Here is a 13,485-nt window from a genome sequence, read left to right as displayed (position 1 = left end):
TTTTGTGTATTAAATAAATCACGTGACCAACTAACCAGAAGGCAGTTTGCATGTGTTAAGTTGATTTACGATGAAATTGTCAGTTTTTCTTAAAAAAAATTTTTAATGCAAAATTTAAAAAAAATTATAAAAATGACAAACTGTCAATAAAATTGAATTTGATCAAATTTCATAATTAATTTAATTAAATTAAAATTAAATTAAAAAAAAAAAGGTGAAAAAAAAATTTTTTAAAATTTGTTATCAAACAATTAAAATATTTTTAAAAAATGTTCATTAAAATATTTTTTAAAATATAATTTAAATTAAATTTAATTTTAAAAATTTGATTAAAAAAAAAAATATTAAAAAAATATTTTTTTTATAAATTAAATTAAAATTTAATTAATTTATTTTTAAAATTTTTGTTTAATTGACAAAATTTTTTAATAAATTTCATAAAATTGTAATTTTTTAATAGAAAAAAATTTTTTCAATAGAAATTCAATAAATGACAACATTATGCCCAAATACCCATTCTCATGACATTATCCAATGTCATGCGTCATCCTTAATTATTTTATTTAAAAAAACAATAAAATGTTATGGAGAAGGTCTCATCATCAATCAATTAAAAAACAAAAAATATGTCAAGTACAGGATTATGTGAAACCTTAAAAAATTATTATTTAGGACGCCCAAGTTAAATTTTTATGTAAAAACCAATTTTTACACCTTTTTTGCACGTGTCACTTAGATTTATTCAAAATTTATTTTTAGATAAACTTGACATGCAATTTTTTTTAAACAATTGGCTTTTTATCACAAAATCGTTATTTTATTATAAGAAGCCTTTAAAATTTTAATTTTTCCGTTTAATAGGATGACAAAAATTATATTTTTTCACTTGAAATTCAACTTAGCGATAATTAAAGGAGATTCAGCCTAAAATAAATCGCAAATCTCTTTTATATCACTCACTAATTAATTGGATTTGGAAATTTTATAGTGAGGCACTTGTGTCTCGATTGATCCCTATTAAAGGTATTTAGCTGTTTGATGTAAGCGACAGTATAAAAAGAATTTTTTACCATGAAATTCTGTCAGTAGACACGCGAAAGGAACTGTGTCTAGGACTCAGTTCATATTTTAAAAAAATATTGAAAAAAAAAAATAATTTTTAAAATGGTTGCTCTTAATTTTAGCCATGGAGTGAATGTCACTGAGCAGGTGTTGATGCCTGCGAGACGGTGAGTTTAATTTTTTTAATTATTTAAAATAATAAAATTGTCAAAATTTTTTTTTAATAATTAATAATTTAATTTAAAAATTAGTTTTAAATTAAAAATAAAAATTAAATTAAATTAAATTCAATTTTAAAATTAATTTTTTAAAATAAATATTAATTTAATAAAAAGTGATAAAAAAATTAAATAAAAAAATAAATAAAATAAATAAAAAATATTAATTCTGAATTATTCAAAAAAATTGAATTTAATTTATTTAATGAAAAAAAAAATTATTAAATTTTTTTAAAATAAATTTTTCAAAATAAAAATAATTTTAAAAGAATAAAATTAATAAATATTTTTTAAAAAATATTTTCTCAATTTTTTAAAATCGAAAATTAATTTAACAAATATTTTTGAATAAATTTTTATTTTTCAGATTAGCCTCCGACGTGCAAATGCTCGGATGGAATGTTCCTCCTCACGAATTGCCTCACATTCCAACACATTGGTTGGCTTATCCTGAACCCGAAGCCTCCATGAATTACCTTTTGGGCCTTCTTTACATCTTTTTCATGATTTTTTCGTTGATCGGTAATGGTTTGGTTATCTGGGTTTTTACGACGTAAGTTTAATTTTTGTCTCAAAAAAAATTTTTTAATTAAATTTAATTTCAATTCAATTTTTTCAATAATTAAATTAATAAATAATTAATTTTTATTTAATTTTATTTATTTATTTAAAATAAAAAAATTGAATTAAAGTTAATTAATTAAATTTGAAAAAAATAATTAATTAAATTAAATTGAAAATTAATTAAATAATGATTTTTTATTTAAATAATTAAGTTAAAAAATAATTATTTTTTTTTATTAATTTAATAAATTATTTAAAATAAAAAAATTATTATTTTGTAATTAAATAATTTTAAATTAAATTTAATTATTGATATTGAATTTAAATTAATTTATTAAATTTTTTAATTATTTTAAATAATTAATCAATGATATTTTAAATTATTTAATTAAAAAAAATTAAAATTAAATAAAAAATAATTCCAAGTAAAAAAATTAAAATTTCAGTGCAAAAAGCCTCCGAACTCCAAGCAACATCTTCGTCGTAAATTTAGCATTTTGTGACTTTGTGATGATGCTAAAGACCCCAATTTTCATTTACAACTCTTTCACGCGTGGCTTCACTCTCGGCAACATGGGATGTCAAATATTCGGCGTCATGGGTACTCTCAGTGGCATCGGAGCTTCAACGACAAATGCTTGTATCGCCTATGATCGTTACAATACCATCGCTCGTCCCTTTGATGGGCGTCTAACACATACAAAGGCGATTTTTATGATCTCCATGGTTTGGCTTTACACAATTCCGTGGGCTATTTTACCCGTGATGGAATTTTGGGGACGTTTTGTGCCCGAAGGATATCTCACGTCGTGCACTTTTGACTACCTAACGACAACTTTTGACAACAAAATGTTCGTCGGAGTCCTTTTCACCTTTAGTTACGTCATTCCGATGTCGCTGATTATCTACTATTACAGCCAAATTGTGAGTCACGTGGCGAATCACGAGAAAGCTCTTCGAGATCAAGCGAAAAAAATGAATGTCGAGAGTTTAAGATCGGGTCAGCAGCAAGCTGGGTCTTCAGTTGAGATCAGAATTGCAAAAGCGGCGATTACGGTTTGTTTTTTGTTTGTGGCTTCATGGACTCCGTATGCTGTCTTAGCCTTAATTGGAGGTAAATTCTTAAAAAATCTCAAAAAATTTCTCTAAAAAATTTTTTTTTTAGCTTTTGGTGATCAAAGTCTCCTCACGCCGGGCGTTACGATGATCCCAGCTTGCACATGCAAGTTCGTCGCATGCCTCGATCCATACGTTTATGCGATCTCTCATCCCAGATACCGCATTGAACTCCAAAAGAAACTCCCTTGGCTCGCAATTACCGAGAAAGATGTCGAAACTTCGAGTACCGCGACGGAAGCAACAACGCCCGCGCAAGTGACAGCAACTTAATTTGTCGTTTTTTTTTTTTGGGAAAATTGTCAGTCAAAATGATAAATTATCATTAAATAATTTGAACACACGAAATTACCGGCTTCCCCTTACTCTTTCTCTCTCTATCTCTCTTTTTAATTTTTTTTCCAGTCAGATAATCATTATTATCATTTTATATTATTATTATATAAAAAAAAAAATAAAATTCATTTAAATTATAAAAAAAATATTGTGGTTGCAAATAATGTGAATAAATAAATAAATGGTGTTAATAAAATGAAAAAGTGAGTGTTGCTGTGTATTTATAGAAGTTTCAAAAGTAAATAAATTTGTTGGATTTATGTGCAGTGCGAGGGAATTTATTTGTCGGTTGAGTGATGATCATGAGAGAATTTGTCACATAACCAGAGGAATTCTTGCGGGCGTGAGCTTTTGAAGTGCATTTTTCACATAAATTCATGGGGACATTGTTGAAAATATTTAATTTGAATTTTTTTGTGATTTTTTTTTGCTTGAATTAGAATTAAAGTATCATAATAAATTATTTAATTTAATATTTTTATTTAATTTTATTAAGTTTAATCAAATTTTATTTTTAAAATTTTTTGAAAAAATATTTTGTTTAAAAAATCTTTTGTTCGAATTTAATAATTATAATAATTAAATTCGATTTTTTTTAATTTTTTTCTAAAATTTTTTTAAATTTTTATTTAATTTTTTTAAATTTATTTCTGTTTAAGTTACGAATTTATAAAAATTAAATTATTATCGAAACATTTTTTTTTTAAATTAATTATTTAATTTATTTTTTTTATTACAACAAAAAATATTCTAATATAATTTTTTATAAATTTATCAAAAAATAATTAAATTAGGTATTATTAAATTTTTTTCTGATAAAAAAATATTTTTTTAAATAATTTTTTTAATCAAAATTTTAATTCTTTCAAAAATCTTCTCAAATTTATTTTCTCAATAAAATTTAATTTTTTCAAAAGAAAATATTGCAATTTTATATTCAAAAGCAGAATTTTTATTTGAAAAAAATTTTTCAAAAGCTTAAATTTTAAAAAATTGAATTTAATTAAATTTTAAATTATTTTTTCATTTTTTTTTAAATTAATTTTGTTCATTTTTTCAAAATTTTTAGTAAATATTTTTTTTTTTAAATATTTTTCTTTTAATTTTAAATTATTTTTTTTATTATCTAATAATTACTTTAAAAAAAATTATCAATCAATCTAAGATCAGCCTTGTTATTATCAAGATTGTTCAAAAATGACCTTTTCTTGTCACTTATAAATTTTTTATCTTAAGCCCTGACCTTTTGCCTTAATAAAAAAAGACATTTTTGACATTAAAAATTGAAAACTTATCAAAACACGTCATTTTCTTCTAAAAAACTCATTTGATACCTTCAAAGACATTAATTGCCATTTTAACCTTTCTTTCGTCGACATGCGACACAATTGCAAATACTGCAAAAATTAATGTCTACAAAGGCGATACCGTTAAAAGTGTGCCTTAAAACGTATTTAATTAGCTACGCGGCGCATATATTAACCTTGTTTCTTGATTTATATTTTAATTATCATAATTAATTTTATTATCTTTGCATTATGTCGCTATTTATGTTGACTCTGCGGCGCGTTGTTTGTTTTCATTTTCCACACGCAGCCACACACGAACGACGTTATTATTATGACATTATTCCCGTAAAACAATTACAGATCGTCCGCTGTGTTTGATGGATGTAATCTTTTTTCACCGCCGCAGCACCGAAAAAAAAAATAAAATAAAAATTCGCTCATGTTTTATGTATGACAAACGAAAATAAATAAAATAACAAACACAACAATATAATAATAATTAATGTACTGTGTGTGGATGCATCTAACAAAACACAGAAAAAAATCCACAAAAATAGCAACGTCAGTATGTTCCGTCGAGCTGTGTCTAAAGAGCATAAAGCGAAAAATTGTAAATTAAAATTTATATTCAACGGAAGCCAAAAGTTACTATTACAACATAAATCTTACATGAAGCAGCACATTCTGTGGCGATATGTGTGTGCGATGATATGTGCTGGATAATATTTTAGTTGGTAGGGGGAACTCTTTTATTTTTTGCCATCCAGACCGAATTTTTAATGGAAATTTTATTATTTTTTTTTTGTTTGAAATTCATTGACTTGACAAAAATTATTAAAATTGGATTAAGAAAGGGCTGAATTAATTGCGCGAAAGAAGGTTAACTCGTTTTTATGACTTTTTGTGTCCGATCGAGATTCGAGTAACGCAAGAAGTGAACTTGAAAAATAGCTGCAACCCATCAAACTATTTCCAACAAACACGACAGCTCGGCATGTGAGTACGTCATGTCATGTGTTGCGTTGAGTAAATGGAAAAAAATGTGCATTTGCATCAGTTTTATTTTTTTGATGGAAAAATAAAAAAAAAATTATATGTAAATAAATAAATAATCAAAATAAATTTACAGGCTGTTGATTTTTATTCCAATTTTTTGCATATTTGCATTTTTTTTGGCATGTGATTTTTTTTTAATAATCAATTTTTAGAGATATTTTAACAGTTTTATGAAAAATATGCTATTTAGAGTTTTTTAGAATTATTTCAAAGATAAAAAATTAAATTCAATAGAACAAAAAAATTTTTTTAAAAAAATTAATATCAAGTCAAGTACCTAATTTTAAATGAACTTAAAAAAAATTAAACAAATTGAAAAAAAATTTTTTAAAATAAAAATTTCCAAAATTAAAATCGTATTAAAATGCCCCGTTTCGGATTTGAGTAATTTTGGTCCGTGGAAAATTTAAAACTTAAATTAAAATTCTAATGGAATAAAATTATTTTTAATTAAATTCCAAATCCACAATTATTTTTTCTTTGAAGCTTTTATATTTTTCCGGGCCATTTTAGTGAAAAGTCGAAAATTTACAAAGGACCCTCAAAAACACATTTTTCAAGTTTTCTCCAATTTCGAGAAAATTTTTTAAAATTTGTTTTAGAGTGTTTAATTGGCTTTAAAATCATATTTGAAATATTTAATTTTTGATTTTATTTATTTAAAATGGAGATAATTTTAAAATGTACCGTTTGAAAAAAACATTACCCCGTTTTCCCCTAAATAAATTTTCAAAAGTCAATTTTGTTGAAAAAAAAATTTGACCTTAAATTATATTTTTTTTTTTTAATGTCAAATTTTTTCAACGTTTTTTAAAATCAATTTTTTTCAGAAATTTTAACAGTAAAAAAATATGCTATTTAAAGTTTTTTAAAAAATAAAAAAATTTTAAAACAAAATTTAATCAAAATTAATATAAAAAAATTTTTTTTATGGTAATAATACATTAATTTTAAAATTAAAAATTATTAAAAAAAAATATTTTAAATCATAAAAAATTTAAATTAATTAAAATTTGTAAAAAAAATGTAATTAAATTTTGAAAAATAATTTTTTTTTTTTTAATTAAAAATTTTTTGAGACAAAATTATTTAGAAATTAAAAAGTTTACCGTAATTTTTTTTTTTTAAATTAAAATTAATTTTTTAAAAAATTTTGAAAAATTTTTTTTTTTTGAAATTAAAAAAACATAACTTTTTAAATTTTTTTAAATTTTTATGAATAATTTAATTTTTTCTTTGTACCATTTTTAATAAAAAAAGGTGAAAATTATCTAAATTTTTATCTTTTTTTTTAAATTAAAATTAATATTTTTTTAAAATTTTTATTTTTTTTTAAATTAAAATTAATTTTTTTTTAAATTAAAATTATTTAAAATATTTGCAAATTCTAATTATTTTAGTTTGACCGATATAAGCAAATATGATATTTTTTTAAAATTTAAATTAATTTTCAAACAGACAAAAAAATCCTCAAAGCTCGAGGAATAACGAACCAAAAATTCATTTAAAAATTTGATTTATTTGAATTTTTTTTCAAATTTATTTTATTCAAACAACGGACTAAAAAAACTTCCATATTAAATTTTTCCAATCATCATTCGTCATATTTTTGTTCGCGAACGAGCAAACAAAAAAATGTCACAAAGTCTCTCCTATGCCATAAATAACGCGCTGCAACCAGTATATTGGTCGTCGTCATGAAAACGGAAATAAATTTTCATAATTATTCGGCGTTATTAATTATAAATTGCAATGTTTTTTATTTGCTTTGCGCGAAAAATATTCCGGAGCGAAAAACCGATCAAATGTCAAATGAATAATTAACAAAGTCAGTGTTAATTTGTCTGATTACGCGTACGTTGAGGCATTGTAAAGAACTGCCAATTAGAGGTGATTGTGATAATTAATGCATTTTTTGAACAATTATTCAGATTTTTTTTAAATTTTGAAATTATTGAGAGTAAAAGTGAGCAAATTTACGCTTCGTTTCACAATTTCATGTAAAAAAAAGCATTTAAAATGAAATTATTTAGTGACCAATTGCCAATTCAACTCTGGAGCTCATCTAAAAACTCTTCTGCGTGTGAATAAATTGTACGATTAAATAATCATGACAAACAAAAATAAAAATCAATGAAGTAGAAAAATAAATATAACGTTTGCCGAGTAATTATGCGTGGGAAAAATCGAAATGACAATGTGTGAAGAGCTCGAAATTGGATCAAATATTTGTTTTTATTTGAACAACAAAAAAACTGTTGACCGTTAGTCACTTTTACTCTTCTTTTGTTAAATCTCATCATCATCATTATCAAACTCGCCATCGATAAGCAAATGAGCAAACTTTCAACTTCAGTTAAATTTTTTAGTGTGTGAAAAGAAAAGTTCAGCAGCGTGTGCCGCAAAATTTGCATAATAAACACAAAAACTGATCATATATCATCCGGAAGATTTTTTTTCAGCATAATTTTTATTATCCATTCAAGTTGCTGCGACTCGTTCATTAAGAAAGAGAGAGAGAAGTTGTCAGTAAGTCACTACTATGCATTCATCAAACCGAAAAAAACCTGAATTTCTCCAACAATAATGGCAGAAAAATGGGGACGTGTGTTTGAACGGGCAGAAATCACTCATTTGACAAATGTTTGAATGAGAGAAAAAGAGCTGAATGCAAATTAGTGGTAGAAAAATGTAGTTAATGGTGTACGGAAGAAAAAGGTAATCGGTCATAAGATGGCAATAATTACAAGTAAACGTGTGGCGATGGATGATAAATTTTCGCGACTAATGATGCTGTTTTGCGCTCATGACGAGTTTAATGTGATTGAATAACCGGTTGGATGAATGGTTATTGAATAATAATTATGTGAAAAGTAATTGTTGAGTGATCTGTTTTTGAGCGGGAAATGGAGTTTTGTAGAAATGGTAGATCTTTCTGGATCTTTCTCAAGCCTTAAGAGATCAGAAGATCTGTTTGAGAATATTTATTTGAGGATTTTATGAACGATCTTTGTAGATCTCTCAACAGATCCGAGATCTATAAAGATCGTCAAAAAATTTATCGAATGATCTTTTCTGATCTGTCGATCTCAAAAGATCATTTAATCAAAAAGCTCAGATCTAATGACAGATCTAAGAAGATCGTTCATAATATCATTGATGGGATCTTTCTTGATCTCGTGGGTGATCTGTTCAGATCTTATGTTTTCTATCAAGAGATCTAAAAAGATCATTTGATCTTTTTGAATTTCTTAACAGATCTTATGAACGATCTTTTAGAATTTTTTGGAAGATCGTTTCATTTATTTCAAAAGATCGTTCATAAGATCGGTTAAGAGTTTCAAAAACAGATTAAAAGATTTATTTATAGATCTTTTCAAACTTTTAAAACCTAAATTTAAAGAAAAAAACAAAAAAAACTTTTTACTTAAACTTTTAATGAAATTTCGTCAAGCTTTTTTTATGTCACCATAAAATCCGTAAACAAGTCAAATTAAAATGCGACACACCAATCAATTCAGAGAAACAAGTCTCACACATAAACTTATCGTTAATAGACATAAACACAAAAAACAACAACAAAAGAATCACAAAACTAACGAGAAAAAGTAAGCAGAGAAGAGAGGAGAGAGAGAAACAAATTAAATTAACCTTCTTACCTTGACTGATTGAATTAGCACTTATACCGCTAGCTGATATAACAGATGGCTGTAGTTTATTTTCCATTTCTCTTAATCGCGTTGTTAACGTTTTTGTGTGTATAAATAGGAACAATGTACATGAGACAGCAACAAGTGCAACAAATTCTGCCGATCTGCAAAAAAAAATGAAAAAAAATTAGAAGGAGGAGAAAAAATAAATAAAATTACTGCACTTTAAAAAAAAAAGAAAGCATGAAAAATTAATTTTTTGTCTAATTGGAAAAGTGTCAATTTTGCTAATGAATTTCACAGTGTTTGCATATTCGTCGCGTTTGCCGGTTTAAAAAGCGTCAAATTCGCTGCTTATCACTTCGCATCACGAAAATTATGTAGAGCGTAAATTTTCGTGTTTTCCGAAAGATTATAATCAAATTAGGTTTGAAGATTTCGTCCGAATCCAAGACGAAGATGTTGATAAAAAAAACATTGCAACACAAAATGGGCTTTTAATGAGTTTGCCATTCATTCATCGTGTGCGCGGCGCACTACATTCAATTAATTGCACTCGTGCTACTTTTTTCTTCATGCAAAAACCTGACATGCTTTGCCTTGCATCACATTCTTCTTCTTTTTGCGCGCGAAACATCTAATTTTCGCGTCACCCACAAAAAGAATCATGAGCAACGTGCTCAAGCTCACGATTATTTCTATTCTAGTTTTGTGTTTTTTTTTCTCATTTTTTGAAGGAGATTGATTGCGAATGTTTCGATGTGCAACGAGAAGAAGTATTATTATCATGCAAATGAATAATTAAGCAATTATCTAGCGAAAATGATGAGCGCGATGGTTTAAATTGTGTGTTGGTGACAGATGGATGTGGCTTTGAAACATTCACTTTTTTTTACATTTTGCAGTTAGACAGAACGTTAATGAGCTTTTAGGCATGCCAACTGTGCGGTTGGAGATCATTTGTGGTGAGTTGCAATTTTAACTGAAATATTAATTATGAAAATTTTAAATTATTTTAATTTTCATCAAATTTTTTTATGAGTTAATATTCCATATTTTCAGTTCTTTTAGATTTTATTTTTTTTGATAAAATAAAAATTTTATTAAATTTAGTTTAAAAATTTGAAAAAAAAATCAGTTTTTAATAAAATATTAAAAGGTAAAAGTAAGAACTGAAAAAATTTTTTTTAGTTTTTCTGGCCTAAATTTATTAATTCATAAAATAAACGTGAAGCTAAAATTTTGATAGAAAAGCTTTTATTAAGAGCTAAAAATTACAAAAAAAAATTCAAAAATTTTTTTTTGCTTTAATGATATTTCAAGAGCTGAAAATTTTTGTTTCAGTTTTTTTGGGCTAACTTTGTTGATTTGTTAAGAAAAATTATGGTTGAGTGCTTTTTTTAAAAGTTCTTTTGAAGATCTAAAACTTATAAAAAAGAAATTTTTATTTCTACATTTTAGTTTTAAAGAAATTCCAAAAACTAAAACGAAGAGCTGAAAATTTTAAGTTGGGCTAACTTTGTTAATTTGTTAAGTAGGATGATGGTCAAGAGCTTTTTTAACAGGTCTTTCTTAGATCTAAATGTTTTAGAAGAAAAAATGTCTTTCTGCGCTTTAATTTTTGAAGAAATTTCAAAAACTGAAACTCAGAGCTGAAATTTTAGGTTGGGCTAACTTTATGAATTTTCACAGTAGAAATAAAAATGTAGGCTTGTTAGAAAGATCTCGTCAAGAGCTACAAATCATAGAAGAAACTTTTTAACTTTTCATTGAAAAAATTTAATTTCTTCTAAAAATTGTTCAGATTTGGAAGTTGCTCTAAATTTAGACTTAACAAGCCCTAAATTGGTTCAAAACCCGTCAGTTTTTATTTTTCTCATATTTTTTAGATTCCATAAACTGTGAGAAACAAAACTAACTCAAAACTGTTCACCAAAACTAATTAGATGTCATGCCTATTGAATACGAAAAAGACATTAAAATTAGTATTGACACGAACCGAAACACTTTATTTAAAAATCAATCACAATTGCTCAAGTACAACTTTAAAAAACCAGTAGGTACTAATTATTTGGCACGAAAAACTTTGTTGTCAAGATCCCTTCTCTCATCTCATGTTTTGTTTTCTCGAGACTCGAGTAATAATTACCAATTTATGTACCTTTCAAAATTCCGTTTTTAGCATAAAAGCGGATGCTATCACGGAGCATTCACATATCGCATGAATTTCCGTCTGTTAACTATTAAATCCCTATTAAAGCCCACAAATCTTGTTGTTTCAAACTCACTTGCTTGCATATATATCGTTACGAATTGTGAAAGACGATACGTCGAGTGTGCCTTCTCCAAAAGACAATTAGTTGCAAATCTGAGAAGAAGAGGCGCAATGACATATAATATCATCATAATCTTTGTTGTCAGTGTTTTGTTTTGTAGTTGTAGTGTATCATTTTGTATGCATCAGAGATAGATATTAAAACTATTACTTCATGCCTTTGTGATTTTGAAAGTACAAGTACACATCTTTCATCTTTCTGCGATACGGTTCTCGTCTCGGTAATAACATGGTAATTGCGAGGCAGGGATGGGGAAGGAGTTGAAATGAGAGATTTAAATTAATTTTGGATAACGGCCCTGACTGAAAAAGCAAATAAACTATCATAAAGTTATTATTATTCCCTCTCTTTTGATATTTTTATGCTTTTTATTGAAGTTCATCAGGTGATTTTATAAAATAATTTCATAATTTTTGAAATTAGTTTTAAAAGTTTCAAAATTTGAAAATTTTCGAATTTGATTTAAAATTTTTCGAAATTAATTTAAAATCTTTCGAAATCAATAAAAAAAAATCGAAATTATTTTTTGAAATTAATATCAAATTTCTCGAGATGAATTAAAAATTTTTCGAAATCAATTTAATTTTTTTTTTTAAATTAATTTAAAATTTTTCGAAATAGTTTAAAATTTTTTCGAAATTAATTTAAATTTTTTTGAAATTAATTTAAAATTTTTCGAATTTAATTTAAAATTTTTCGAAATGAACATGAAAAATTTTCGTGAAAATTTTTCATGAAATTGTAAAATTATTAAAAAATATTTCAGAAATAATTTTTTAAATTAAAGAAGGAACTCGAAATTGAAAAATAAAAACTTTTCGAAATTATTTAAATTATTAAAAAGTTTAAAAATTAATTCTTATGGTTTATAAATTATTTTTGAAAATGCAAATTTATTTTCGAAATTAAAATAAATTCAAATTTTCGAAAAATTTCATTAATTTCGAATTTTCGAAAATTTTAAATTGACTTCGAAATTTTTTTATGATTTTTTTCTTACAGCTTTTCTTTAATTTTTTGATGTTAAACTTTAAGAAAAAAAATTAGACAAAAATTTTCGAAGATAATTTAAAATTTTCGAAATTAATTTTTTTAAAAATTCGAAATAATTTAAATTTTTCGAAAATTTATTTTTTTTAATTTATTCTTTTTTTTAAATAATTTTTTTTGAACAAATAATCATGACTCTGAAGTTGAATTAAATAACTCCTCTTCAAATAAAAAAAACGCACACTCGACCTTCCTACAGTTACGATTGAGCATCATCTCCTCTAAGTAATAATAATTTAAATTGATAATTCGATGGACTGTGCAAAAATAATCACTGTAGTAGCTTGATAATCATCGCTTCGTTCTTGATCTTCAATTCCAGGCAGTCAGCGCATAAATTTACCGTCACTTGACCCACATTCTGAAGATCTCCGTTTTTCTATCGCTCCGTCGTCTTCTTACAACTTTGTCTAATATGATAAATTGCAACAAAAGATAAAAGCTCAAGTATTTTTATTTCTTTTCCTCTCTCTCTCAAGCATAGAAATGTTAAAAGAAATTGTATTTATCGTATGTGAGTAGAAAAGAATAAATTTGATGCATTGCATCATTTTAGATCAATCTTTATTCTTTTTACAATCTTTAACTTTAATATTGTAGTGCTTTGGATGTTTGTACAAGCCAGCAACGGAGCAGAGAATTTTACCTCATTTATAATTTATAGCAAAACTTTTCAATTTACTTTCTTTCTTTTTCGTTCTTGTTCTCGTTCTCTCACTTTGTGCCCCGTAGCTCGTAGACGAAGTTTGAGCCTGCCCTACAATGAAAACGACAAAGTCAGTCGTCTCGTTGTATATTTATGGCACAT

The 13,485-nt window shown here is 25.3% G+C and overlaps 1 protein-coding gene across 1 annotated transcript; it reads left to right on the top strand.

Annotated features, from left to right (window-relative positions):
• Window positions 1-1,088: 1,088 nt before the first annotated feature.
• Window positions 1,089-3,543, top strand: LOC134832887 (opsin, ultraviolet-sensitive). The gene is made up of 4 exons (XM_063847093.1): window positions 1,089-1,229; window positions 1,648-1,833; window positions 2,291-2,958; window positions 3,010-3,543. The coding sequence occupies exons 1-4, from the start codon at window positions 1,165-1,167 to the stop codon at window positions 3,231-3,233; spliced, it is 1,143 nt and encodes a 380-aa protein (XP_063703163.1). The 5' UTR covers window positions 1,089-1,164; the 3' UTR covers window positions 3,234-3,543.
• The last annotated feature ends 9,942 nt before the right edge of the window (window positions 3,544-13,485 follow it).

Source organism: Culicoides brevitarsis, chromosome 2 (assembly GCF_036172545.1).
Source record: "Culicoides brevitarsis isolate CSIRO-B50_1 chromosome 2, AGI_CSIRO_Cbre_v1, whole genome shotgun sequence".
In the NCBI taxonomy this organism is placed as follows: domain Eukaryota; kingdom Metazoa; phylum Arthropoda; class Insecta; order Diptera; family Ceratopogonidae; genus Culicoides; species Culicoides brevitarsis.
The sequence above is the reverse complement of the archived record's forward strand: the minus strand, read 5'-3'. Positions and strand labels throughout refer to the sequence as shown.

Excerpts from the sequence above, each read along its gene's own strand:
- LOC134832887 (XM_063847093.1), top strand. The coding sequence starts at position 1,165 with ATGGTTGCTCTTAATTTTAGCCATGGAGTGAATGTCACTGAGCAGGTG. Across the intron at positions 1,230-1,647 it reads GTGTTGATGCCTGCGAGACG|ATTAGCCTCCGACGTGCAAA; the intron begins GTGAGTTTAATT and ends TTTATTTTTCAG. Across the intron at positions 2,959-3,009 it reads TGTCTTAGCCTTAATTGGAG|CTTTTGGTGATCAAAGTCTC; the intron begins GTAAATTCTTAA and ends TTTTTTTTTTAG.